Here is a 26,816-nt window from a genome sequence, read left to right on the forward strand (position 1 = left end):
CTGATCAGAATCATGTATATATTATGAAAGAGACCAAATAAACTACCCATCTGATTATGATCTATACTTCGACTTGTATCCATAACAACTTCCACTCCAAAACAACAATTCTTCCTCTCCATACTATCAATCTGAATAACAGCATGACCTTGCAGGTGCTGACTTCCAAATGTCCAAACAAAGTGCAACAGAGCAGCACATCCTGTCTCAGCAGGCGTTTGTCCTGCAAGCAGGGTCAAAGGTCGCGCAACCAATCCAACCCTTTCCATCACTTTATCCAAAAGTCCAGGAACAGCACTTTTCCCATTACGTCCAGCTTTTAAAACATGGTCTACTACAAATGACTGAGAATTCTCACATTCCACTGGTACCAAGGTTAACCCCTTATCCACTGAACCACGTCCATCTGACACACAAAAACTGCATTCCTTTCCAACCAAGTCAGACACCTCAGACCTTAATTGAGTTTCAACACAAGGTTCAGAACCCTGTGAATCCACAGGTACTTCAACAACCTGAACACATTCAATCGGAACAACTGCCTCTTCTGGGCTGTCATCACTTGTCCCAGTTTCAAATTCAAGGAACCTCCCAGCTATTCTCTGGCAAACTCCCTTCTGGAGTTAACTTAACCTCGTGGGTTAAAACTTCTTCGTCTGCTTTCTTATCAAACCCCCTCAGGGTGGGGCATCCTCTGCCACTGGGTATGCCCTTGCCTCATCAGGAACACAACTTTTAAATTCATCACACAAAACAAGCCCTTCCGAGCTGTAAAAATCATCAGGGTCCGACACTAAACCTCTTTGCTGCAACCTCTCCCTGTTAAACAGTCTCTGCCTTTCTGCCACGTGATCTTCACGTTGCCATTTCTCCCTCTTGAGCTGTCTCTGTCTTTCTGCCTCTTTAGCCTCATAGACCCTTCGTCTCTCTGCCTCTCTGACCTCTCTCTCGAGCTGTTTTAATTTCAGTTCATGCTCCCTGTTTACTATTTCCAACAGAAGCTGAAGCTCATCCTCAGTACATTCACCTTCCACGAACAACTCTAATGCCTCCTCATCAAATGTTCCCTTATCTATATAATATTCAACTATTTTTCTTTGAATTTCTACCTTAGTCTCACCCTTCTTTACCTCAATTCTCAATTCTTTAGCAATGTCCCGCAACTCATGCTCTTTAGTTAACTTCAAAGTCACCAGGTCCGGTGATTTCAAAAAGTCGCTAACATCCATTTCTGCTGTGTTTCCACACAAGCAAATCAAAAGTGATTTTCCCCAATCAAATCAAACCAGCCTCCCGACCAATTTGTTCATATCGCGGACGCAGACCCCAATTATGTCACGGACCCCGTGACGGGGATAAAGAACCAGCAGAAATAGAAACCACGTTGGAGTCTCGTATTGCTATAAACTACTAATATTTATTAGTAACTATGCAATACAGTCATATCAATGTAAATAAATCGCACACAATTAATCACAATATTAATTGTCTTATTAATATATAGCAATGATTATATATAAAAGTAAGTGTGGAATATGTATGTATAAAAACCAAGCTTCTTTAAGTCTAAGGGTAAAAAGATGCAGTCTTACGATGTTGAGTAAAGTTCAGTTCAGTTCAGTTCGTGGTATTTAGTTGAGTAGTGATGGAGAGAGAGAGAGAGTTGAGTCTTCAGGTGAGCTGATGCCGTCGATCTTCTCGTTGTCCTCCGAAATCCTTTACAAGTAACCGACTGTGACCAGGGGCACGGTTTTCCTGTGGCGGAGCTATCACCCAGGTGAGGGTGGACACATAGACAACTCCCCACCAATCAACCCCTTCTTTACACGGTGGAATAGCAATTTGGATCAATCCTCCAAAACCCACTTTCTCTGTGGGCACAACCATGCTCATTCAGTGTCCAGATCATGTGTCTGAGGTCTGTATCATCTGACCTCCCATTTATCCCACCAGCTGAGCATCACCTGTCATTCAAAGAGTCCCTCCTTCCTTTGTCTGTGAAGAAATGCACAAGCAGGCAACAAGTCCTTGAAGAAATATCAACAACCTGCTGAAAATCACAACATCGAGTGTCCATTAAATAACACCGCCTTCAGTCACCATAGCAACTTACCAGCTGCTCGGTGCTGTCTCCAACTCCAAACTCAGTAAAAATCCAAAGTTACTTCCAATGCCTTAAAGTGACAGTCCAACCGTTGATCTTCGTCTCTCTCTCTCTCTCTCTCTCTCTTTTCAAAAGCAACATATCGGTGGTAAATAACTCTCTCTCTCTCTCCTTTCCAAACAAACCATCAATGATAAATGTCTCTCTCCAAACAGTTAATAGGGGCACTCCTGGATCCCCTCACAGTATCATAAAGATTACTTCTGAATTTTTCCAAATTTAGACACAGTATCGTTTGGGAGAACTGAAAAAAATGTAGTTGGGGCATTAATCTCCTTCCAATGTTGTAGAATAAATCTTTTTGCCATTAAAGTAAGAAATGCAATCATTCTACACGCTGAGGGGGATAAATTACTAGAAGTTTTAGGTACCCCAAAGATAGCTGTAGTAGGATGGGGAGAAATATCACTATTCAAAACATTTGAGATAATATTAAAAATGTCTTTCCAAAATGTTTCCAGAGTAGGACAAGACCAAAACATGTGGGTCAAGGAAGCTATCTCCCCATGACATCTATCACAAAGAGGGTTAATATGAGAGTAAAAACGAGCTAATTTATCTTTAGACATGTGTGCTCTATGGACAACTTTAAATTGAATTAAGGAGTGTTTGGAACAGATAGAGGAAGTATTAACAAGTTGTAAAATATGAGCCCGGTCATCAGCCGGGATAGTAAGGCCCAATTCCTTTTCCCAGTCAGTCCTAATCTTATCGAATGGAGTTTTCCTGTTTCATGATAGCATTATAAATAGTAGCCGTTACACCTTTCTGACAGGAGTTGAGGTTTATGATAGCGTCTAAAATATTTGTAAGGGATAACACCGGAAAGGAAGAAAGTATGGTATCTAGGAAATTTCTAACTTGCAAATATCTTTTAAAAAAATGTGATCTTGATAAATTGTATTTATTAGATAACTGTTCAAAAGACATAAGGGAGCCATCTAAAACTAAGTCCAAAATCCGTGATATACCATTAGTCTTCCAAATTTGGAAGGCACGGTCCATAGAGGAGGGGAGTTTTTGACCATTTTTGTTTGTTTAATTGGATCTGTACTTGATTATGGCTGTGGTTTATAGATCAGCTTCACCTTCAACTTTATTATGTTTTTTGGTGTGATACAAGCACAGGCTTTAAGATTGTGTTGTGGTGCAGTCAGGTCGTCCCCAGTTTCGGCTTTACTGGTTGAAATTGTGGCGGTTGAATTAAATGTTAACATACTGGATTAATTTAAGGGGGAGGAAATGATTATCCTGTTAAAGGTGTGTTGGAGGACTGTTGGGAACTTCACAAGAAGACCGTTTTTGGTTTTGGGTGACTGGGTTCTTATCACGCTTGAAATATGGGTTCATTGGGTTATGCAAGATGTCCCACAGTCGCTTTCTTGGTAATCTCACCCTGTTTATTTCAGTGCTTTAGTTGATTACATGATACATGATTTAATGAAGTCTAACGATTCCGTTATGCCTGGGAATTTGTTGGTTCAGCATATATTAAGGAAATTATTGGGATACCTTAATCACAGAAGGATCAAAATAATATTTAACTGGGAATGTTGGTGTTGCTGTGTCACACATGACTTGCAGGTAACAATAAAGAGATGCCATTCCAACCATTTATCGGCATTTACAACAGAATCTGTTGCCATCATTTCGTGCTTACAGTGGGTGCAGCAAATTTGTCCATGTGAAGATGTAATTTGTTCAGATTCCCTTTGGGTTTTTGAGAGTCTCAAAGCAGGTCGTTCTTGCAGCAGGCCAGATTTACTGCTGGGAACTCATCAAATGTTATTTCATATTCAAAGGATTGGATTGGGTGTCCGCACTGATTTGGGAGTGCGTGAAGACACGGTGAGCAGTCGGGTCCTGAGGAAGCGGTAGACCAGAGGGATCTGGGAACACAGATTCATAATTACTTGAAAGTGGCGTCGCAGATAGATAGCGTCGAAATGAGAGCTTTTGTCACATTGGACTTGATAAATCTAAGTATTGACTACAGGAGATGGGATGTTCTGTTGAAGTTGTATAAGACGTTGGTGAGGCCTAATCTGGAGTATTGTGTGTAGTATTTGTTACATGCCTGTGTGACGGGGTCCTAAATTACCTCTATGAACTGTGCTTTTGAAAAGAGAGAGAGAAAGAAAGAGAGAGAGAGAGACGAAGACTAACTTTTGGACTGTCACTTTAAGGCACGAGGAAGAAGTGAGAATAACTTTTGGATTTCTGCTGAATTGGAGAGAGAGAGAGCACCGAGCAGCTCGTAGGTCGTTATGGTGACAGAGGACGGCGTTATTTCATGGACAATTGAGGTTATGGTTTCTCTGGAGGTTGTTTCTACTTTCTCGAAGGACATGGCTTGCTAGTTCATTCTTACACAGTGAAAGGAAGGAGGAGTTATTCGAGAGACAGTTGGTACTCAGTACAGTGAGAAAATAGGAGGTCAGATGGTAGACCTCAGGCACATGATTTTGGACACTGAATGAGATTTGTTGTGCCCACAGAAAAAGTGGGTTTTTGGAGGATCGATCAGTGGCTCTTGCAGTGTGAAAAGGGAGTGACCAGTGGGGAGTTATCCATGTGTCCACCCTTGCCTGTGTTGATGATTCCACCACAGCAAGACGGTCCCCTTTGTTGTGGTCACAGTCGGTGTCTTTTTAAAGGATTTCGGAGGACAACGAGAAGATCGATAGCATCAGCTCATCTGAAGACTCAAATCTCTCCCTCTCTCTCTCCATCACTACTCAACTCAATACTACGAACTGAACTGAACTTTACTCATCATCATAAGACTATCTATTTACCCCTAGACTTGAAGAAACTTGGTTTTCATATAGATTTTCCACACTTACCTATATATAATCATTGCTAACCTGTTTGATTTATCCACGTTTATATTACTGTATTGTGTAGGTACTAATAAATATTATTAGTTAAAAGCAATACTGGACTCCAAAGTGTTTTCCATTTCTACTGGTTCTTTAACCTGTCACAGGGTATGTGACACCTGAAGGAAGATTATCAACAAAGTTGAAAGAGCGCAGAGAAAATTGACAATCAGTTTGCTGGGACTTGAGGACTCGAGCTTTAGAGAAAGGTAAGGACTTCATTCCCTTTAGTGTTGGAAAATGAAGGGAGATTTCGCAGATGCAGACAAAATTATCAGTGTTGTTGACGGTAAATGCAGGCAGGATTTTTCCTCTAAGGTTGGGTGAGATGAGAGCTAGAGGTCGCAGTTTAAGGGCGAAATGTGAAATATTTAAGAGGAACCTGAGTGGGAATCTCTTCACTCCGAGGGTGGTGATGGTGTGGGAAGAGCAGTCAGTGGAAATTATGGATTTCATTGCAGAGAAGTTTGGATCGGTACATGGACGGGAGGGTATTGAGGACCATGGTCCAGCTGCGGTTATGGGACTCAGCTGAATAACAATTCGGTACCGATTCCATGGGCAAAGGGGTTTGTTTCTTGGTTATGGTGATCTCTGACTCCAATAAAGTGTTGGTGAATGGGAATTGGTTGGGTCTGTTGTCAGGAAGAATGCGATGTGTTTTAAGGCTTTCCTGCTGGGGATAGAAGTGAACAGCTACTGGACATCCATGGTGAAAGGGAGACGATCAGGGCCAGGGAGTTTAGAGTTGCTGAAGAGCAGACACAGACACCCACATCACACAGGTAGACACACACACACACACACACACACACACACACACACACACGTAGACACACACACACAGACACACACACACACACACACACACACACACACAGGTAGACACACACACACAGACACACACACACACACACACACACACACACACAGGTAGACACACTCACACAGACACACACACACAGACACATACAGGCACACACACACACACACACACACACACACACAAACACATACACACACACACACACACACTCCCTCCATATTCCCATTGTCCTTTACCCCTTTTCCCCAAAAAATTGCTCATTCCTCCGCTTTGCCTCAAACTCTGCCCGCTCACCTGCCCCGATTTTCACCCCTTCCCACTCTCGCCACCTCCTCTTCCCCGTTCCCTCACCGTCTCTTTCTCCCCACCTGTCGTCTCCAACTCCCTCATCCGTTTTCTTCCTCCTCTCCCCTCACATATATTCCCCTCTTCCTCACTCTCTCTTTCTCTCTCTCCTCTCTTCAGACGTTCCCTTCCTCACTGCCACACTCTTTCCTCCACACATTCTCCCCGACCATATCCACTCACTATCACTCCCTAACCTTCTCCTTTCCCTGATTGTCTCTTTCTCCCTTTCTCAAAAACGCTTTGCCTGCCTGTCGCCTCCTCAGCAGTTCCTCCTTTACTGCAACACACATAAAAGTTGCTGGTGAACGCAGCAGGCCAGGCTTGTTGTTTCCGGCAGAGGCCAGTTTGTTCCGTTTTTATGTGCTGCAGAATAGGCGAGGGAGGGGACTGTGGAGGAGAGAGGAGAGAAAGAAAGAGAGAGACTAAATATATATATAGCCTCAATCTCTTTCTCTCTGTCCTCCTCTCTTTGTCCGTTCTCTTCCCCGCTGCCCCACTCTTTCCTCCACACACTCCTCCCAACCCTACCCACTCAGTGCCCTTCTTCTCTCCCTTACTGTCCCTTTCTCCCGTTCTGCCGAACGCTTCACCTGCCGATCGCCTTCTCCCCATTTCCCCCTTTTCTGTAGCTCGCTTTCCCCGGCACCCACCCGTCCCCACATCCCCCACCCCCACCCCGCACTGTGATGACGGGTTGACACGCACAGTGAAATTTAGATGTTGGAAAATTCTTCACTGTTTGGAAAGATCCGATGTTCTCTCAGAAAATAACGGCTTGTGGTTTCCAGGAGAGGCCGGTTCGTTCCTCTTTTGTGTGCTTCAGAACAGGCGGGGGTGGGGAGTGTGGAGTAGACAGGATAGCCGTGTGTTCTCAGTAGCTACGCCGTCACGACAAAGACCGAACGCCGTCTGCGAGCTGGTCTCTGACACAAACACACAGACACACAAAAAGACGGACGGACACAGACAAAGACGCATATAAACACACAGAGATGCAGACATACAGAAACACTTTAAAACTGAATGTAGTTTGCATTTTGAACGTTTTAAGATGGAGGCGCCTATTTTGTGAACTGTTTGAAATGATTCTTGCTCTGGGATAATCGAATGTGCTTGTGGGGATGTCAGTGGGTTTGGGGGTGCACATGGAAATGGGGCTGCACATTGATTTGCGGATGTGCGAAGGTTTCAGGCTATGTTGGTGAATATCGGGTGCACACGGATTTTGGAGTGTTGGTGAATTTGGGGGTGCACACTGCTTTGGGCGTTTGAGGGTGCACAGAGATTTGGGCGTATTTAGGTCTGCGCAGAGATTTGGGTGTCTCGGCGGATTTGGGGGTGCACACGGATTTGGGGTGTCCGTGGATTTCGGGATGTAATCAATCTCAAGGCTGTTTCATTTAAAGAGACTTTACGAACAAATGCACTTCAAAATGTGAACTTTGTTCTTGCTATTTGATTTGAGGTGGGGTGTTTGAAATGATTCTTGCTCTGTGATAATCTAATGTGCATGTGGAGATGTTAGCGGGATTGGGGTGCGCTAACATCTCCACATGCACATTAGATTATCACAGAGCAAGGGTATGTGGGTGGATTTCGGGGTGTCGGCAGGTTTGGGGTGCGCATGGATTTGGGGATGCACACTGACTTGGGGGTGAACACTGAGTTAGGGTTTGCGGATGTACACAGATTGGGGAGTGCACACAGATTTGCAGATATGGGAATCCCGGTGGATTTTAAGGCGTTTTGAATCTCGAGGTTGTTTCATTGATACACAGTTTAATAATAAATACAACCTGAACTTCGACCTCTGTTCTTGCTACTTTTTAAGTTGGAGGCAGATAATTTGAGAACTGGTTGAAATGATTCCTGCTCTGAGATCATCTAATCTGCGTGTGAAGGAGTCAGCGGGTTTGGTGTGCGCACAGATCGGGGTACGTTGGTATATTTATGCCTTTTGGCAGGTTCGGTGTGAGCACAGATTTGGGGGTGCACACAGATTTGAGGATTGTGCTGATTTAGAAATGTTTTGGCGAATATGGGGTACACAGGGATTTGTGCAGACATAGCGATTTGTCAGCGAATGTGGGGTACACAGGGATTTGCGCAGACTTAGGGGTTTGTCAGCGAATATGGAGGTGTCGATGGATTTGGGGGCACCAACTGACAGGGGAGTGAGGATCAGTTTGGGGAGGTGCGAAGACTTAAGGAGATGTCAACTAGAATGGGGGAATATGCATGTTGATGCGTGTTTCGAACTTAAACTTTGTTCTTGCCACTTTTCAAGAGGAGGCAGCAGTTTTGTGAAGTGTCTGAAATGATTCCTGCTCTGCGATAGTCTCATGTGTAGGTGTAAACACGGATTTGGAGTACGCACCGATATGGGGATGTGCGCATGTTTCCCGATTTGTCGGTGAATCTGGGGGTGGTTACAGATTTGGGGTGCACGCGGCTTTACGGATGTGTTCGGATTTGGGGGTATGCCAGCGAATGTGTGAGTGCACTGGGATCTTGGGGTGTTACGATCAAAACAGAACACCGCACGTTTGTTCCGATCTAACAAAGGACCCGCAATAATAGATCCCGACCGGAAGCAGGTTTCATTAGTAAAACGACTATTTTTATTCGTAACTACTTAATATACAAAACATTAGTCAAAAAAGGGGGAAAAAAGTGTGTATAAATGTGTATGTAGCTCCCAACAGTTAAGCTTAGGAATATGTCTGGAAAGTTTTTTCCCCAAAAATCAGTCCTAAGAATCCAGTGTTAATAATATTGAGACGTAGTTACGAGAGGATTGTGAGACTGAGTAAACTGAGTGACAGCACCGCCGTCCGAAGTCAAAATCCCACGAATCCACACAGATGTATCCTTTGACTCGAGTGGTCGTCACAACACCCATTGACTACTGTACAAGGGAAGACGAAAAAAATGTGATGCCACTAATTCTTCCAAAATCCACGAAAGGATCAATTAAAGTGACAGTTACTTTAGCCACAGGCACTGTGTCGATCTTTCAATAATTCTCCGGGCAGGGAGAACTATCAAAGTTGTCCGTACTTTGCAACGTGCCTGCCCAAGCTCGTGGCCCGATGCTTTCCGATGATAGTAGTCCATGGGGGAGACCCATGTCTGCTTTCCCCGGAAAGTCACCGAGTCACAGACTCACTCGCTGATTCACCGGCTTTTCGAGCACAAACACGGTTCATAAATATTCTCTCTCTCTCTTTGGCTGTCACTCAGAAATCAGCCCCGCCTTTCATGACGTCAGTCTGTCCCGCCTCTTAAAGTGACGCTCGGAGTTAATGAAACGAGAGCTCGTAACAGGGGCATCGGTTGCTTTGGGGTGCACACTGACTTGAAGGTTGAATGTGGGTTTGTCGGTGAGCACGGATTTGTGGGTGCACACAAATTTGTAGATATGTGCAGAGTGGGTGTGTTGACGGACTCGGGGGTGAACACTTACTTGGGAAAGCCGGTGGGTTTGGCGGTGTATCAAATCTCAAGGTTTTTCCCTTTATACAGACTTCCATAATACATGCAATATGAACATTAATCTCTGTTTTTGCTTTCTTTTTACAAAAATACGGAGACAGTTATTCCGTGAAATGATTCTTGCTCTGGGATAACCTAACGTGCATGTGGGGCTGTGTGCTGATTTGGAGCTGTGACGAACCTCAAGGCAATTTACAGTGGCAGCATACTGTATACAATTTGTCAGGACAAACTAACTTCCACATATGGTCTAAATATTAATTCATTAATGTACTCACAATCTGTCACCGTGGGCATTGCGCCTGTCAGACGTTATCAGGTGATCAGCGCGGTGAAATATCCGGTCACCTCAGTGTTTCAGTTCATTAGTAAAGCCGCGGGATCTTTCCCACCACCGACGTCAGGCTAACCGGTCTATAATTCCCTGTTTTCTTTCTTCATCCCTTCTTGAAGAGAGGGACAACATTAGCCACCCTTCAATCCACAGGAACTGATCCTGAATCTAAAGGACATTGGAAAATGATTACCAATGCGTCCACGATTTCTAAAGCCACCTCCTTAAGTACCCTGGGATGCAGACCATCAGGTCCCGGGGACTTATCAGCCTTCAGACCCAACAGACTATCCAACACCATTTCCTATCTAATAAAAAATTCCTTCAGTTCATCCATTACCCTAGGTCCTTTTGCCACTATTATATCTGGGAGATTGCTTGTGCCTTCCCTTGTGAAGACAGATCCAAAGTACCTGTTCAACTCGTCTGCCATTTCTTTGTTCCCCATCATAAATTCACCCGTTCCTGTCTTCAAGGGCCCAATTTTGGTCTTAACTTTTTTTTTCCTTTCACATACTGAAAGAAGCTTTTACTATCCTCCTTTATATTCTTGGCTACTTTACCTTCGTAACTCATTTTTTTCTTTGTATATTACCTTTTTAGTTATCTTCTGTTGCTCTTTAAATTTTCCCAGTCCTCTGGCTTCCCGCGCATCTTTACTATGTTATACTTCTCTTTTATCTTTATACTGTCCTTTACTTCCCTTGTCAGCCACGGCCTCTCCTTACTCCCCTTGGGATTTGTCTTCCTCTTTGGAATGAACTGATCCTGCACTTTCTGCATTATTCCCAGAAATACCCGCCATTGTTGTTCCTCTGTCATCCCTGCTCGGGTATTGTTCCATTGAACTTTGACCAGCTCTTCCCTCATAGCTCCATAGTTCCCTTTGTTCAACTGTAATACTGACACTTCCGATTTTCCCTTCTCCCTCTCAAATTGTAGATTAGAATTTACCATATTATGGTCACTACCTCCTAATGGCTCCTTTACCTCGAGGTCCCTGATCAAATCCGGTTCATTGCACAACACTAAATGTAGAATTGCGTTCTCTCTGGTAGGCTCCAGTACAAGCTGATCTAAGAATCCATCTCGGAGGAACTCCACAAACTCCCTTTCTTGGGTTCCAGTACCAACCTGATTCCTCCAGTCTACCTGCATGTTGAAGTCCCCCATAACACCTGTAGCATTACCTTTGCGACATGCCAGTTCTAACTCTTGATTCAACTTACACGCTACATCCAGACTACTGTTTGGGGGCCTGTAGATAACTCCCATTAGGGTCTTTCTACCCTTAGAATTTCTCAGTTCTATCCATACTGACTCTACGTCTCCTGATTCTATGTCCCCCCTCGCAAGGGACTGAATATCATTCCTCACCAACAGAGCTACCCAACCCCCTCTGCCCATCAGTCTGTCCTTTTGATAGGACGTATACCCTTGAATATTCATTTCCCAGCCCTGTCCACTTGAAGCCATGTCTCTGTTATTCCCACAACATCATACTTACCAATTTCCAACTGTGCCTCAAGCTCATCCACTTTATTTCTTATACTCCGTGCATTCATATGTAATACTTTTAATTCATTACTCCCCTCACCTCCCATATCAATTCCTGTTTCACTTGGCCATACTGTACGATCCTTTCTTGAGCTTTCTGCTCTGTTGATTCTGCTATCTTTCTTAACTTTTCTTATTCTGACTTTCCCTTTATCTCCATCCTTATATTTCCAGTTCGTCCCCTCCCGCCCCGCCCCCCGCCCCACAACTTAGTTTAAACACACCCGTGTTTCAGAGGCAAACCTGCCTGCCAGAATGCTGGTGCCCCGCTTATTAAGGTGCAACCCGTCCCTTTTGTACAATTCACCCTTACCCCGAAACATACCCCAATGGTCCAAGAATGTAAATCCTTGCTTCCTGCACCAGTTCCTCAGCCACACATTCAGATCGATTATCTCCCTGTTCCTGCCCTCTCCAGCACGAGGAACTGGAAGCAAACCGGAGATAACCACCCTGGAAGTCCTGCTTTTCAGCCTTCTCCCGAGTTCTCTGAAGTCGCGCTGTAGAATGTCTTTCCTCTTCTTCCCCACGTCAGTTGTGCCGACATGCACCACCACTTCTGGATGTTCACCTTCACTCTTGAGGATGTCCTGCAATCGGTCCATGACATCCTGGATCCCGGCACCAGGGAGGCAACACACCATCCTTAAATCTCGCCTGTTGCCTCAGAAACCCCTTTCTGCACCTCTCACTATGGAGTCCCCTACTACCACGACTCTGCCTGACGTCTCTCCTCGGCTTTGCTTCAGCGCCAATTGTTTACTGGCTGACCTGACCGCCTCTCAGGCTGGCAGTGTCTTCTGTCCCGACAGCTTCCAAGAGGGTGAACCTGTTTACGAGAGGTACATCCCCCGGGGTCTCCTGTACTTCAAGCATCCTTTCCTTCCTCATCGTCGCTCCTCTTCTCTCTTCCGCTATCCTCTGTGTAATGACCTCGCTGTAGGTCCTGTCCAGAAATCTCTCGTTTTCCCGGATGAACATGAGGTCATCCAGTTGCCTCTCCAGTGCTGCAACACGGTCCTTCAGAAGCTGAACCTGGACGCATTTTCCACAGTTGTAGGAGCCAGAGGCACCATCAGTGTCCCTGACCTCCCACATCATGCACGCAGCACACTGAATCAGCCTAGCGGTCATTTCTTCACCACTTCTCCCTCTCTCCAACTGTGGCGTAGTCTTCTCCCTCAGCCTCCTCGCCGAAGACTCTCGAACCAAAGACTCACCCTTCTCTCATAAGGCCCTTCCCTCGACAGGCCGCTCCCTCGGAGCAAACCTTGATTATATTAGCTGATAATTTGAGTAATTAGTTTCACCTGCCGCGGCTCCGCCGACCTTGAAGGTCTGTGTTGCTGGCTGCTCACGACCGGCTTTTAAATCAACCGCTCCTGCTCAGCCAATCCCCGCACTCTCTCCTTCACTGCCGCGCCTCCGCCAACCTTGAAGGGGTTACTGTGGGGGTTACTTGAAGGTTGGGGTTACTGTGGCTGAAGCTCTCGTCAGGAAAATGGACGGGCGAGATATTTTTTTTTTGTCTCCACCCGGAAGGCCGTAATAAGGGAAAACCGCAAGAGAAGACGGGGACCAGATTCGCAGCCTGGTCTCGGCGTCTTCTCAGGATTTGCCCCTCTGGGTGGAGTCTAAGTAATAGGCACCCAAGTTCATTGGATGTTTCAAGGTTCTCATGAAAGTAAACTCTTCCGCTTACACCTTGTAGCTCCCAGGATCGATCCCACCTTCCACATTTCCAAACTCAATCCTGTAAATACCAACCCGTTAGCCCCACCGCCATCAGTCCCGCTGCCGCCCATGTTTGTTGCTGGGGAACAGGTCTTCATGGTAAAATGAACTCGGGACTCAGGAACTGTTCGGCATGTTGGACAGTTCCTCGTGGACTGACTGAGATTCGGAGCCGAGTGACGCCGCTGGGTTCCTGGAGGGGACAACGTGGATCGGGCGCTCGTCCTTGTCAAATATCATCATCTCTCCCAGTGGCCAGGGCCGTCAGGATTCGGTCAAAGGGGATGGGGCCCTGTTACGATGCGCAGCCTACCACGCCAGCTTCCGAGGTTCAGCCGCTCCGATTCTCCAAAATATGGCGAACTGTCGCTGTCCTTTTAAATATTCATGTCTGCTCCGCTAATTGGCGTCCATGTTTTGGCGCCAGGATTTTAATATTTAAAGAGCAGCTGAACTGAGCTTCGGTGTTGAAACGTCAGCTTGACTTTGGGTTCTGGTCTAGCGTCTAGCTTAGAACATGTTATTCCTTTCAGACCGATATTGTGTTTCGATTCTAGTCTCGGATTCTCCAGCTCTTGGGTCCTTACCATCCTCGCCTTGTTCTCTTGTCATAATTCCCACTTGAAACGGACGACAGGCTACTTGCCAACTACCTCAGCTCGAAACACTAGAAAATCTGCAGATGCTGGAAATCCAAATCAACACTCACGGAATGCTGGAGGAACTCAGCAGGCCAGGAGGCTTCAAAGGTAAAGAGTAAACAGTCGATTTTTCGGGCTGAGTCCCTGCTTCAGATTGACTTACCTCCACATCTGCAAATATTCAGAATGAAGTTTATTCCATTCTGTTAGGAAAGTGAAGATGTCTGGGACAAACTTTTCAAACACCAGACACTCTGTCGAGGATGCCATGCAAACAGTGAGTACACAGAAGCTGACTGCCCTCATGGAAGATACCAACATCCACTTCCCTCAGGTAAGTGAAATCAATCCGGCATCACAGAGTGAACTGGACGAAATTCGCGATGATGTAAAAGGACGAAATCTGCTGATGGAGGGACCTGATGAAGAGTCTCGGGTCGATACATGACTATTTATTCCCATCCAGAGATGCTGCCTGACCTGCTGAGCTCCTCCAGAACACTGTGTGTATTGCTCCAAATCTGCAGCAAGGTCAGGCAATACTGTGAGCATCGCTGGCCATCTGTTCCAAAAGAAGCTCACCAACGCAGACCTTACTGGCGTCAAGAAAACATACTCACATGCTTGATTGTTTGCTGTAAAAAGGCTCCATACTCGTCATTCCTGCTTCTCAAAAGTCAGGGATATCAAGACATCGAGAAACGTCGCCGTAGAGCAAGGCAATCCGTGTGGTGGCCCGGTCTGAGCACACAGCTAGGAGATTACGTAAAGACATGTGAAGCATGCGGAAACCTGTACAAAAATCATGCGGAACCCTTTCCGTCGCGCAGAATTCCAACACTGTCGATGAAAAATTGCGGCCACAGACATCTTCGAGCTGAAAAGAGACAAATATCTTCTCACTCTTGATCACTCCTGGAAAGCTGAGGTGTCCAAGCTGTCCTCAGCAGTTTTTTCAGCAGCTGAAAGCTGTATTCACTCACCATGGAATGCCAGAGACACTTGTGTCACACAAAGACCCGCAATTCAGCAGCCCAGAATCCAAGGCCTTCGGTAGGGATTATGAGTTCAAACACCAGACAAACAGTCCCTGAGTTTGATGGCCGTGCATGAGGTTTCGGGTGAATCCTGAAGGAGCCCTCAAAGGTTCTGACTGTGACTAAGTTACTGCAGAAGTCGGAGAGTTTCGTGAATCTGAAAGTATTTATTCATCACCACAAACAGACATTTTCTTAGGGACTCTCTCGGTAGAGTCCCCCAGACAGAAACTTTATCAAGAGTTTAAACACTTGAGGAGAATGGTAACAGTAGTAATTCAATACAAGTTCACAAGCTACAATGACAGACTATACTTCAATATTCAGCAAATGATTCTGTTGAAGTACACATTCACATTGGAGAACATTTAATTGATGGCAGCGACAGACGCAAAAAGCTGTCAGAACTCAGCAGGCCAGGCTGTATGAATGAAAACGAGTACAGTCGCCGTTCCGGGCCGAGAACCTTCGGCTGCACTGGAAGAAGAGATCAGTCAGAGTTAGAAGGGGACCTGCTGAGTTCCTCCAGCATTTGGTGTGTGTTACTTGGATTTCCAATATCTGCAGATGTTATCTTGCTTTTTTTTATTTCATAAGGCAGCTCGGAAGGTTCAGGTATCTTTGTCAGAAGAAATAAAAACTCACACAATTAATTCACTAAATTAATCTCAATGTGTCATCCCGGGAATTGAACCTGTCTGATGTAATGTGTTTATAAATCATTTAAAAACCTTCAATGTTAAATCTCTTGAAATCTGTCCCTGTGGAGTTGCTAAATGGTATTAAAAACCCCAGGTATGTGCTGCCTTAACATTTCATTCGGAGAGATCGCCTGTAGCACAGGGGGACAAATCACTGGACAGAGAAAATGTCTGCAATGTTGGATCGGTACCGGAGTGTGGAGAAAATATTGTACATGTTGATTGCCGTCATTGGAGTTCCTGGTGAGTGAGCAGAGTAATTCATGTTTGGTGTTTCTGTTAACCGCTGTGAATCTGGTTGTGTTAATTTGACGATCATCCAACCTGATGAACGTTGCACAAATATCGGTCAGAGATATCGATCCTGTTAATGCAACAGTCTGATTTTTCATATTTAATGACACGAGGAGCAAAGCCTCCGACTCTCCTCTAACTAACGGGATTGACTCCAACGTTGCTGTGCCTTTAATAACACCTTCTCCAGATTTATCCCAGTGCTGGGGACAGGCAGCTCTCCGGGAAGGGATGGGTGGCAGGGTTTCAGCGGGACCTTGTCCCAGTGCAGTGGGCAGGCAGCTCTCCGGGAATGTGTGATGAGGGAGGTTTTAATGGAACATTGTTCAGAGTTGTGCCAGTGCTGGGGACAGGCAGCTATCCGGGAAGGGATGGGTGGTAGGGTTTTAGCGGGACCTTGTCCCAGTGCAGTGGGCAGGCAGCTCTCCGGGAATGTGTGATGGGGAAGATGTCAATGGGTCATTGTCCAGAGTTGTGCCAGTGCTGGGGACAGGCAGCTCTCCGGGAAGGGATGGGTGGCAGGGTTTTAGCGGGACCTTGTCCCAGTGCAGTGGGCAGGCAGCTCTCCGGGAATGTGTGATGGGGAAGGTGTCAATGGGTCATTGTCCAGAGTTGTGCCAGTGCTGGGGACAGGCAGCTCTCCGGGAAGGTGCGATGGGGAAGGTTTTAGTGGGACATTGTCCAGAGTTGTAATAGTGCTGGGGACAGACAGGCAGCTCTCTGGGAAGGGATGGGTGGTAGGGTTTTAGCGGGACCTTGTCCCAGTGCAGTGGGCAGGCAGCTCTCCGGGAATGTGTGATGAGGGAGGTTTTAATGGAACATTGTCCAGAGTTGTAGTAGTACTGGGGACAGACAGGCAGCTCTCCGAGAAGGGATGGGTGGTAGTGTTTTAGCGGGACCTTGTCCATGGTTGTCGCAGTGCAGGGGACAGGCAATTCTGTGTGAAGGGGTGAATAGGCGAGTTTTAATGGGACATTATCTGGAGTTGTGCCAGTGCTGGGGAGCGAGGTTCTTCGGCAAGGTAATACCGGGTCAGTTTAATGACACCTGTCTGGAGCAGTCCTAGTGCTGGGGACAGGCAGCTCGCCGGGAGGGTGTGACTGGGAGTGGTTCACATTGTGAAGTTCGCTGCTTCTGAGCTATTAGTCAGAGCTACACTATAGTCCTATAGTTCACGTCTCCCTGTAAAGTCTGTCACGGTCGGATCCCACTGCCTGTTGGTTGATAATTGCGTCTGATCCCCTGAACCAGAATCCACCAATCTGCAGACGTGTTTTATCGAATTGAACTGCGCTGTAGAATTAATCCATTAAGGCAGCCATCCAGCCTCAGGTTACTAAGTTGTTCCTGTTTGCTCCCTGTGACCCATCGTAAATCGGGGCAACGCTTCGTCGTGAAGAAGGGTCTCGGCCCGATAGGAGAGATTGTGCAATTCCATTAGTTCTATCTGACTTGCTGAGTTCATCCAATATTTTGGGCGTCTTGCTCCCCTCTGCCTCCCTTCTCGGCCCCATCAGATGCTGAGTTTCCAGAGGCTTGGTCATTCACGGTTAAATCAGTGAAACCGGCCCCATCGGCGACTGGAATCCGGATCAGCACCTATTGTTGCTCAAACAACTGGTTTTTATCGCCGACGATTGCCCTCGCATCGTCTTCTTTCCACACCGGAGATGGCAGGTCAGAGACAGGGTGACCCGTGTCTGCTGTTAGGTTAGCAGCCGTTCACAGACTCCAGCACTCCTGATCTTCAGCTTAATAAACCTTTGTTAATTCCCGAAGAATGTGTTCAGTGATGCCCAGTCTCCCTCTCTCTTCCTCTTTCCCCCTCCCCCTCTCCAGTGAATTTAGTGGCGATTGTGATCCTGTCCCGTGGAAAGTGCGGCCTCTCTACCTGCACCACTCGCTACCTGGTGGCCATGGCAGCGGCCGATCTACTGACTATTGTCATAGAGGTCTTGTTTCAAATCCATTTGTATTACTTCACGAGGAATGTACTGGACATCACCCCTGTGTGCAGTGTTATCGAAGTACTGACGTTCACAGCCGCAGACTGTTCTGTCTGGTTCACCGTCACTTTCACCTTTGATCGGTTTGTCGTCATTTGCTGCCAGAAGCTGAAAACAAAATATTGCACCGGGAAAACTGCGGCTGTGGTTCTGACAACAACCGGCGTGCTGTTCTGTCTGAAAAACATACCCCGATACTTCACACGGGAACCCTTTGTGATTATCGACAATGTACCGTGGTTCTGTAATCTCATAGACAATTATTTCACTGACCCCGGGTGGGTAGTATATGACTGGCTCGATACGGTTTTAACTCCGCTCCTCCCTTTCGCTGGGATCCTGCTGCTCAACGCTCTGACAGCCAGACACATTTTAGTGGCCAGTCGGGTCCGTAAGGGGCTGAAGGTTCAGAGCAAGGGGGAGAACCGCAGTGACCCGGAGATGGAGAGCAGGAGGAGGTCTGTGGTTTTACTCTTCACCCTCTCCGGCAGCTTCATCCTCCTGTGGATGATACCGGTTGTAAATATCATATATTATCAGGTCTCAGGAAAGGGATTTGATTTCAATGATTCCGAATGGATCTTTCACTACGTGGGGTTTTTGCTGAGGAATTTCAGCTGCTGCACGAACACATTTATCTACGTGGTGACTCAGTCGAAATTCAGGGAGCAGTTGATCAGCGCGGTGAAATATCCGGTCACCTCGGTGCTTCAGTTCATGAATAAAGCCGCGTCCTGAGCACAAGCCAGAGGCGGCCGCTGTGTCTCCAATACGGGCTCCAGCTCCTCACATTTACCGCCTGATCTCCCAGGTGTTGTTCACGAGCGGATTATCCCATTGACCGACAGCTCCGCCACATCAGGACAGTGTGTGCTTGGGAGGGATAAAGCACCATCCAGGAGCCTCAGTACCTGATTGGCCCAGCCAGATATCAGTCCAAGATGTACTCCAGAATGCCACCCAGTCACTGGTCTGCTGATATGTCCATCTATTCCCATTCCAGCCCACCAATTTCACAGTCTGACGTTCCCAGAAGACGACATGGGGTCTCCTCTGATGCTGATGAACTAATCCAGCATCAATCACACCAGTCTCCTCCTCCTCCCCCCACTGAATGATTGGCCGATTTGAAAAATAGGGCGGGCTTTGGATAAACGGCGGTTGTCTCTCCAACTTAAAGGCGCATTCCCGCTACTAACTCAACTGGAGTGTGGTGCGCAGAATTGGGAATAAGACCCTCACTCTTTTTTTTTTTCCTAATGAAAGCTAAATTACTCCAACAAACCCTACATATTGTAAGTTATGAAATGCAATACCATGAGTTACGTTCGTCCCTCCGCAAGTTAAGAATGTTTTAAAATTATAGATATCAGCCCCCCAAAGATCGTAATGAAGCCTGCATTTGAGTTATTTCTGCATGATATGCTTCACCCTGAAGTAGGTGTTCAACTGTTTCATAATGACAAAACCTACACGACCCAGAACGATATTTTGCAGCACAACATAATGTACAATTGAGCACAGTATAGCCAATTCTGAGCCGTATCGATATAATTATTTCCGTCCTTTTTCTTACTCCTTTCACCCACAAACTTAACAGTTTTATGTAAATGTGTCTCCCCTTGTGCCCATTAACCCGTCAGTCTTGCCAGAAGAACCAACCCTACAAACCTCAGCTTCTGATTTGTTCATTGGGAGGTCTTCATCCATTGTTGATTTTTTAACAACACTTGTAACTAAACAGTCAACCCGCCCATTCCTCTGAGCAGTTCTGTGTGCAGAGACCCACAAGAGGGGGACATAAAGAACAATACTTTGAATATGAAATAATGTTTCATGAGTTCCCAATAGTAAATCTGACCAACTCCTAGAACGTGTCTTAAGAAGATCATCAAAACCGAAAAAGCGTCTGAACAAATTACAATTTTACATGGACAAAATTCCTCCACCTACTTTAAGCCTGAAAAGATGGCAATACGTTCTGCTGTATATACTGTAAATGGTTGGCGAGTCCTTTCTTTATCGTCACCTGTTACTCAGGCACAAAAACAGCCACACCAACATTCCCACTTAAATTATTTTTGATTAGTCTGAATTAATGGTTGACATATCGTAATAATTTCCTTCATACTCTGTTGAATCAACAGACTCCCGGGCATAACAGAATCCTTGGACTTTATTGAACTGTGTGACCAAATATTGAATAGTCAGAGGGAGAACAAGGTGGGGTTTCAGAGAATGTGACCGTGGGCAACCTTGCGTAATCCAGCAATCCCGCCTTCCCAGCGTGATAAGATCCCAGCACCTAAAAGTAAAAACACTCTTCCTGTGGTGTTTCCAATAGTCTTCCAACCCAACTTTAATGATCATTTCTTTGCCGCTCAAATTTATCCAGTATGTTAACATCGACTGCCATCTCCATAAATGTAATTGTAATTGTCCCATTTCAACCAGTAAAGACAAAACAAGGGACGACCTTACTGCATCACAACACAATCTTAAAGCCTGTGGTTGTATCACACCCGTATAGTTGAATATTAATCTAATCCATAAGCCACACAACCATAATCAAGAACAGATCCAATTAAACAGATGAAAATGGTCAAGAGTGATAATCATGTAGCACGCCAGAACACCCACAGACACCTGAGAATATTTAATACTCCTTTATATTGTTGTTTTACTGATATGGCGCTTCTGTGTCAGCTTGTTATCGACCCACTTGCCTGGAAATCTTACCACTGATATAACTTCAAGAGTTTGACCATATCATTTCAAATCCACTGCAGGTCTATTTATACCATTTGTAAAACAAATAACTTGTGCATTAGCTACTGAAAGCTTAAATCCTCATCTGTTTGCCTGTGCTTCAAATTTGTTAATTGCCAATTGCATCCAATATACAGTATCATTGAAATTCCTACCTCTAATCCATAAAGCTGCACCATCTGAATATAGTGATTAACCCACCCCAGTGGCTATCTCACAGAAAATATCATTAATCATAATATTAAACAATAAAAGGTTAGTCCTGACGAAGGGTCTCGGCCTGAAACGTCGACTGCACCTCTTCCGAGAGATGCTGCCTGGCCCGCTGCGTTCACCAGCAACTTTGATGTGTGTTGCTTGAATTTACAGCATCTGCAGAATTCCTGCTGTTTGTAAAGGTTACAAATGCTGCCTTATGGCTTCTCAGTCTCTATCTCATAGAAACCCGAATGCAACTGGTCCACCCGTGCCAGCACAGACTGTCCAAATATAAAACTCAAAATATATGCAATCTTTCCCTCAATCTTTTTCATAATTTAATCAAAATTCATCCTTCCATAAATATCGTATGCCTTTTCAATGTCAGAAAATGCTATTACATCATTATTTAATTGTACTTTCTTAATGTTATCTTCTAAACCAAAAACTGAATCTAATGTCATATTAGCCTTCTGAAATCCACATTGATAAAGCTATATATCACCTTTTTTATCCAAAATATATTTCAAACGCTCTATTTATAAAACTGAGAGGTTAACGATAAGGCCTGCAACTGGAAGTATCAGGCGTAGAGCCTCTAGAATGCCTTTTTTTCATGACTAAAGCAGCTAGCCTCATCTATAAATGCGATTTTAAAATCTTATTATCTCAACAGACTTGTCAGTCAGATGGCTAATCATAAATTAACACATTATCGTTTCCTGGAGACATTTGACCTGCATTAATAATAACCAAACACGAACAGGAGAAAATCTGCAGATGCTGGAAATTCAAGCAAAATACACAAAATGCTGGAGGAACTCACCAGGTAAGTTTTTTTTTTCTTTTTTTTATACCTACCGTCCTGCAGATGTGCCTCTGCCCAAACTTCGACTGTACTCTTTTCCAAAGCTACTCCCTGCCTTGCTGAGTTCCTCCAGCATTGTCTGTGTGTTTCCCGAATTGATAATAGTCTTCTTAAGTTCACAGAAAGAGAATTCTACATCAGTGATACTATCACTACTACGACTGCCTTTCAATATGTTGCACGGGGCGACTGAGGAGAACTCAAGTGCAGGACACCGGCACGTCGACTGAGTTGGGGATGCTGGCGTAGACGTGAACGTAGAACAGCAAACCGGAGGAATCTTGACAAGGTAACGGGATCTACAGGGACTGTCTTGAAACTAAACCTGAACTCGAAACTAAATTTAGAACTAACGGTTCTGAGCGAACGAGAGAACGAAGTATCATACAAGGATAGACGAACAAACTGGCGACCTGTGATTCCGACTCCATCGTACTCATTTCAGTCTCTGATGCAAACCAGATAAAGGGTGTCTGTAGATAGTTCGTATTCTGCACGGAGAATGATGACCAGTAGTGTTCCGCAGTGATCTGTACTGGGCCCCTCCCTTTTGCGATAGTTCTAAATGAGCCGGACGGGAAGTAGAAGGGTGGTTTAGTAAGTTTTCTGATAACACAGAAGTTGAGGGTATTGTGGACGGTCTGGTGGGCTGTCAGACATCACAGAGAGAAATATATAGGATGCAGAACTGGGCTGAGAAATAGCAGATGGATTTCAGTCCATATAACTGTGAAGTGGTTCCTTTCAGTAGTCAATCGTGAAGAATATAATATTAATGGTAAGACTCTTGGCAGTGTGGATGATCAGGGAGATCTTGGGGTTCCTGTCCATAGGACTCTTGGAGCTGCTGTGCAAGTTGACACTGTTGTTAAGAAGGCGTATGGTGTGATGACCTTCTTCAGCTGTGGGTTTCAGTTCAAGAGCAGTGAGCTAATGTTACAGCTATATAAGACCTTAGGTAGACCAACTTGGAGACTGTGTACAGTTCTGGTCACCTCACCACAGGAAGGACGTGGATACTATAGAGAGTATTCAAAGAAAATTTACAAGGATGGTGCCTGGATTGGAGAGTGTGCCTTCTGAGACTAGGTTGGGTGAACTTGGCCTTTTCTCCTTGAAGCGTCAGAGATTGAGAGCTGACCTGATAGAGGTGTACAAGATAATGAAAGGCATTGATCGTGGATCGGATAGGACAAAGAATGGCCAGCGGCTTTTACCCCCCAGGGCTGAAATAGCTAACACGAGCGTTATAGTTTTAAGGTTCTTGGAAGTAGGTACAAGGGGATATCGCAGGTAAGATTTTGACACAGAGAGTAGTGGGTGCGTGGAATGCACTGCCAGCGATGGTGGTCGAAGCGGATACATAGAGCACAGAACAGTACAGCACAGTACAGGCCCTACGGCCCACATTGTTGTGCCGACCCTCAAACCCTGCCTCCCTTATAACACCCCCACCTTAAATTTCTCCATCTACCTGTCTAGTAGTCTCTTAAATTTCACTAGTTTATCTGCCTCCACCACTGACTCAGGCAATGTATACCACGCATCAACCACTCTCTGAGTCACAAACCTTCCTCTCATATCCCCCTTGAACTTCCCACCCCTTACCTTAAAGCCATATCCCCTTGTATTGAGCAGTGGTGCCCTGGGGAAGCGGCGCTGGCTATCCACTCTATCTATTCCTCTTATTATCTTTATACCACTATGATGTCTCCTCTCGTCCTCCTTCTCTCCAAAGAGTAAAGCCCGAGCTCCCTTAATCTCTGATCATAATCCATACACTCTAAACCAGGCAGCATCCTGGTAAATCTCCTCTGTACCCTTTCCAATGCTTCCACATCTTTCCTATAGTGAAGTGACCAGAACTGGACACAGGCTGATAACTCGGAGGCTGGAGCTGAGCGACAGACTGGGAACTGGACTGCAGATGCTGGAAATTCAAGCAACACACACACAATATGCTGGTGGAAAGCAGCTAGCCAGGCAGGATCTACAGGAAGTGCAGACGAAGGGTCTCGACCCGAAACGTCGACTGTACTTCTTCCTATAGATGCTGCCTGGCCTGCTGCGTTCACCAGCATTTTGTGTGTGTCACTTTAAATGACGTAGGTTTTCCATTCTTCGGGCACATTTCTCCATTTATCAAATAAATCCCTGGAATGGTCAAGTGAAATAGCAGAGAATTCGACCCACCTACGATAAAAACCATGTTGGCTTCATTTATTTCGTTGACCCAGATTACGGTATTAATCCAAAATTTGGAATACAATTTCTGCCAATGCAGCAATCACATCAGCGCCTTTTTGTTGTTTCTTGCATCACATAATTACATTTATTTTGCTGATTTTACTGAAACGGTAAAACTACTAACATTCGTTCACCTGGCTGCAGAAATATAGGCATATTTACCAAACGTAAAAAAAAATATTGAAGTCTATTTCAACTTCCGTCAACGCTTACAATTTGATTTACGTTTTACCTGCAGAAGCGACCGTTTAACGTAACCAGACGTTTCAATCCACCCTTTACCTCCTCCCTGAATTTCCTCTGTGACAGAGTGTAGATACACGTGTTGGTGCAGGTACTCAGAAACTGCAACATGAACCCAAACTGTTGTAGGATGTACGATGGGGTATTCAAATATTTGTCTTTGTAAGAGTAATTCTGAACTTGCCAGTTCATAGTATACACAATAAAGGGGATCCACAACAATATGAAATTGGCTGATAGAGCGAACAACAAAATTATTGATTTTCTCCGGTTCTCCACCTCTGGATCATTCCTTTTCTCTCTGCTGTTCCTGAGCCCCCGGCGAACTCTGTTTGCCGCGATGATATGGCTGACTGTTAAAGCATTAAAAAGCAGAATCAAACAGATCGGCAATAAAGGCGTCGTGATAGTATTGAATAACTGGTGCGCTTTCCACGCTGGTAACGTAAGGAAATCCATTGTCAAAATGCAGCGCCAGGGAATGTTGTCAATGATAATGATAGGTTCTACCGCAAAGTATAATGGGATATCCTTCGCACAACTCCATAAACACACAATTACTATCGCAATAGTCGCTGTCCTCTCGGTGCAGTATCGCTCCCGCAGCTTTTGACTGCAGATTGCAATACAGCGATCGAACGTGAAAGCCACCGTGAGCCAAACAGAACAGTCCATGGCTGTGACCCTCAGGACAAGCGTCACGGCGCAAATCGGGGTAATGAGCAATGGAAACGCATAATTATAAATATTATTGATCTCAGAGAGTACAACAGCAATAATAACACCCATTAAATCAGCTGCTGCCATTCCCACCAGGTAACGGGAGATGCATTTAGAGAGTCCGCAGTTTCCCAGAGACAAGATCACAATCGCCACTAAATTAACTGCAAGGAATCAAAGAAGAATTAGCTTCACGCGCATAAGCCCCGACCATTTTTACTTGGTATGTTCATATAAACATGTTGAATCGGACTGAGTGAACCTCAGACATCTGATCCTATGCCGGATCAGGCAGGCTTCGATGTGGAGAGTGGAAATGCATCACTGTCCTGCGTACGGCCTCTTCGTCACTGTCCTGCGTACGGGCTCCGTCACTGTCCTGCGTACGGGCTCCGTCACTGTTCTGTGTACGAGCTGTGTCACTGTCCTGCGTGCGGGCTCCGTCACTGTCCTGCGTGCGGGCTCCGTCACTGTCCTCCGTGCGGGCTCCGTCACTGTCCTGCGTGCGGGCTCCGTCACTGTCCTGCGTGCGGGCTCCGTCACTGTACTGCGTGCGGGCTGCGTCACTGTCCAGCGTACCGGCTGCGTCACTGTCCTGCGTACAGGCTGCGTCACTGTCCTGCGTACGGGCTCCGTCACTGTCCTGCGTACGGGCTGCGTCACTGTCCTGCGTACGGGCTCGGTCACTGTCCTGCGTACGGGCTGCGTCACTGTCCTGCGTACGGGCTCCGTCACTGTCCTGCGTACGGGCTCCGTCACTGTCCTTCGATTGGATGATAACGACGGGCCCCAGTAACAGGTGATCAACAGCGTTCCAGTCGACATTAGATTTTCCAGTGGGCGGCTTATCGAGCCAGTCATGTAGAGAGCTGAGGATGCTGAAGGTTTTATATATTGCGGGAATAAAATGGATGAGGGAGACTGTTTCTTAGCAGATAATATTTTAAAGTGGCGAGACGGCAGAGCTAAACCTATGCTTCGATTTACAGGTGGCAAATAAACTTGAATCTTGTTTCTAGCAACGGAGATGCAACATACAGATGTTTACACCCTCATGTTGTGAGATAGATGTAAGAAGTAAAATAAATCTCATCTAATCGTATCTTAATTACAACCGACAAAAGAGGACGACACAGTGAAATGAAAGAGTTTTGCACGTTGTTGTGGCAATTTCAAACACATACTGATAAATAAATAGTTGCATTAAGACGGAGACGGGTATCATGTATGTTGCCGGCGAACGGCGGAGCTCGCAGGGAGAGCTGCAGCGACGCTAAAGACTTTGCTTTCATTTTGGTGAACGTCTGAGTTTCTGTATTGATGTAGAATCAAATTTAGAACAATACGTGCTGGTAAAGCTGGAAGGTCGAGTGAAGCAAATGCAAGAAAATTATAAATATTAAGTCTCAGTCGATTGGACATCAGAAGTGAGTAACAATTTCAGAGAGAAACGAAATAAGAAAATGAAATATATGCTTAAACCTGACCAGGCTTCAAACACTCATCAGATGAGGCAGCATCTGTAACAAATGTTTCAAGAACAAAACACACACATACAATAGTAGCCAATTTCAGTTACTTACCGGGGATACCAATCGCTGCTAGTACAGGATAGTAAATACTCGCGATGTAGTAAATTGCTGGATATCCCATTTTCTGCGTGAGTTGGTTATCAGTTGAAAATAGTCCAACTGCCGGTATCAACTGTTGATTGCTTTGCAAGCTCTTATACAGGAGAAGAAAGTGGATTCT

General features: G+C 45.5%; 1 protein-coding gene and 1 pseudogene across 1 annotated transcript in view; one reads left to right on the forward strand and one right to left on the reverse strand.

Moving 5' to 3' along the window:
• The first annotated feature begins 15,794 nt into the window (after positions 1–15,794).
• On the forward strand, positions 15,795–18,757 carry LOC140185329 (probable G-protein coupled receptor 139; annotated as a pseudogene).
• A 5,399-nt stretch (positions 18,758–24,156) lies between these two features.
• The window catches only part of LOC140185015 (probable G-protein coupled receptor 139), a 27,779-nt gene continuing 25,119 nt past the window's right edge, over positions 24,157–26,816 (reverse strand). The window contains exons 2-3 of the mRNA XM_072238241.1: positions 25,428–25,942; positions 24,157–25,228 (exon numbers count right to left, since the gene is read on the reverse strand). Of these exons, the coding sequence (XP_072094342.1) occupies positions 24,330–25,228; positions 25,428–25,942 (1,414 nt within the window). The 3' untranslated portion in view covers positions 24,157–24,329. The remainder of the gene's footprint in view (positions 25,229–25,427; positions 25,943–26,816) is intronic.

Source organism: Mobula birostris, chromosome 20, assembly GCF_030028105.1.
Source record: "Mobula birostris isolate sMobBir1 chromosome 20, sMobBir1.hap1, whole genome shotgun sequence".
Taxonomy (NCBI): domain Eukaryota; kingdom Metazoa; phylum Chordata; class Chondrichthyes; order Myliobatiformes; family Myliobatidae; genus Mobula; species Mobula birostris.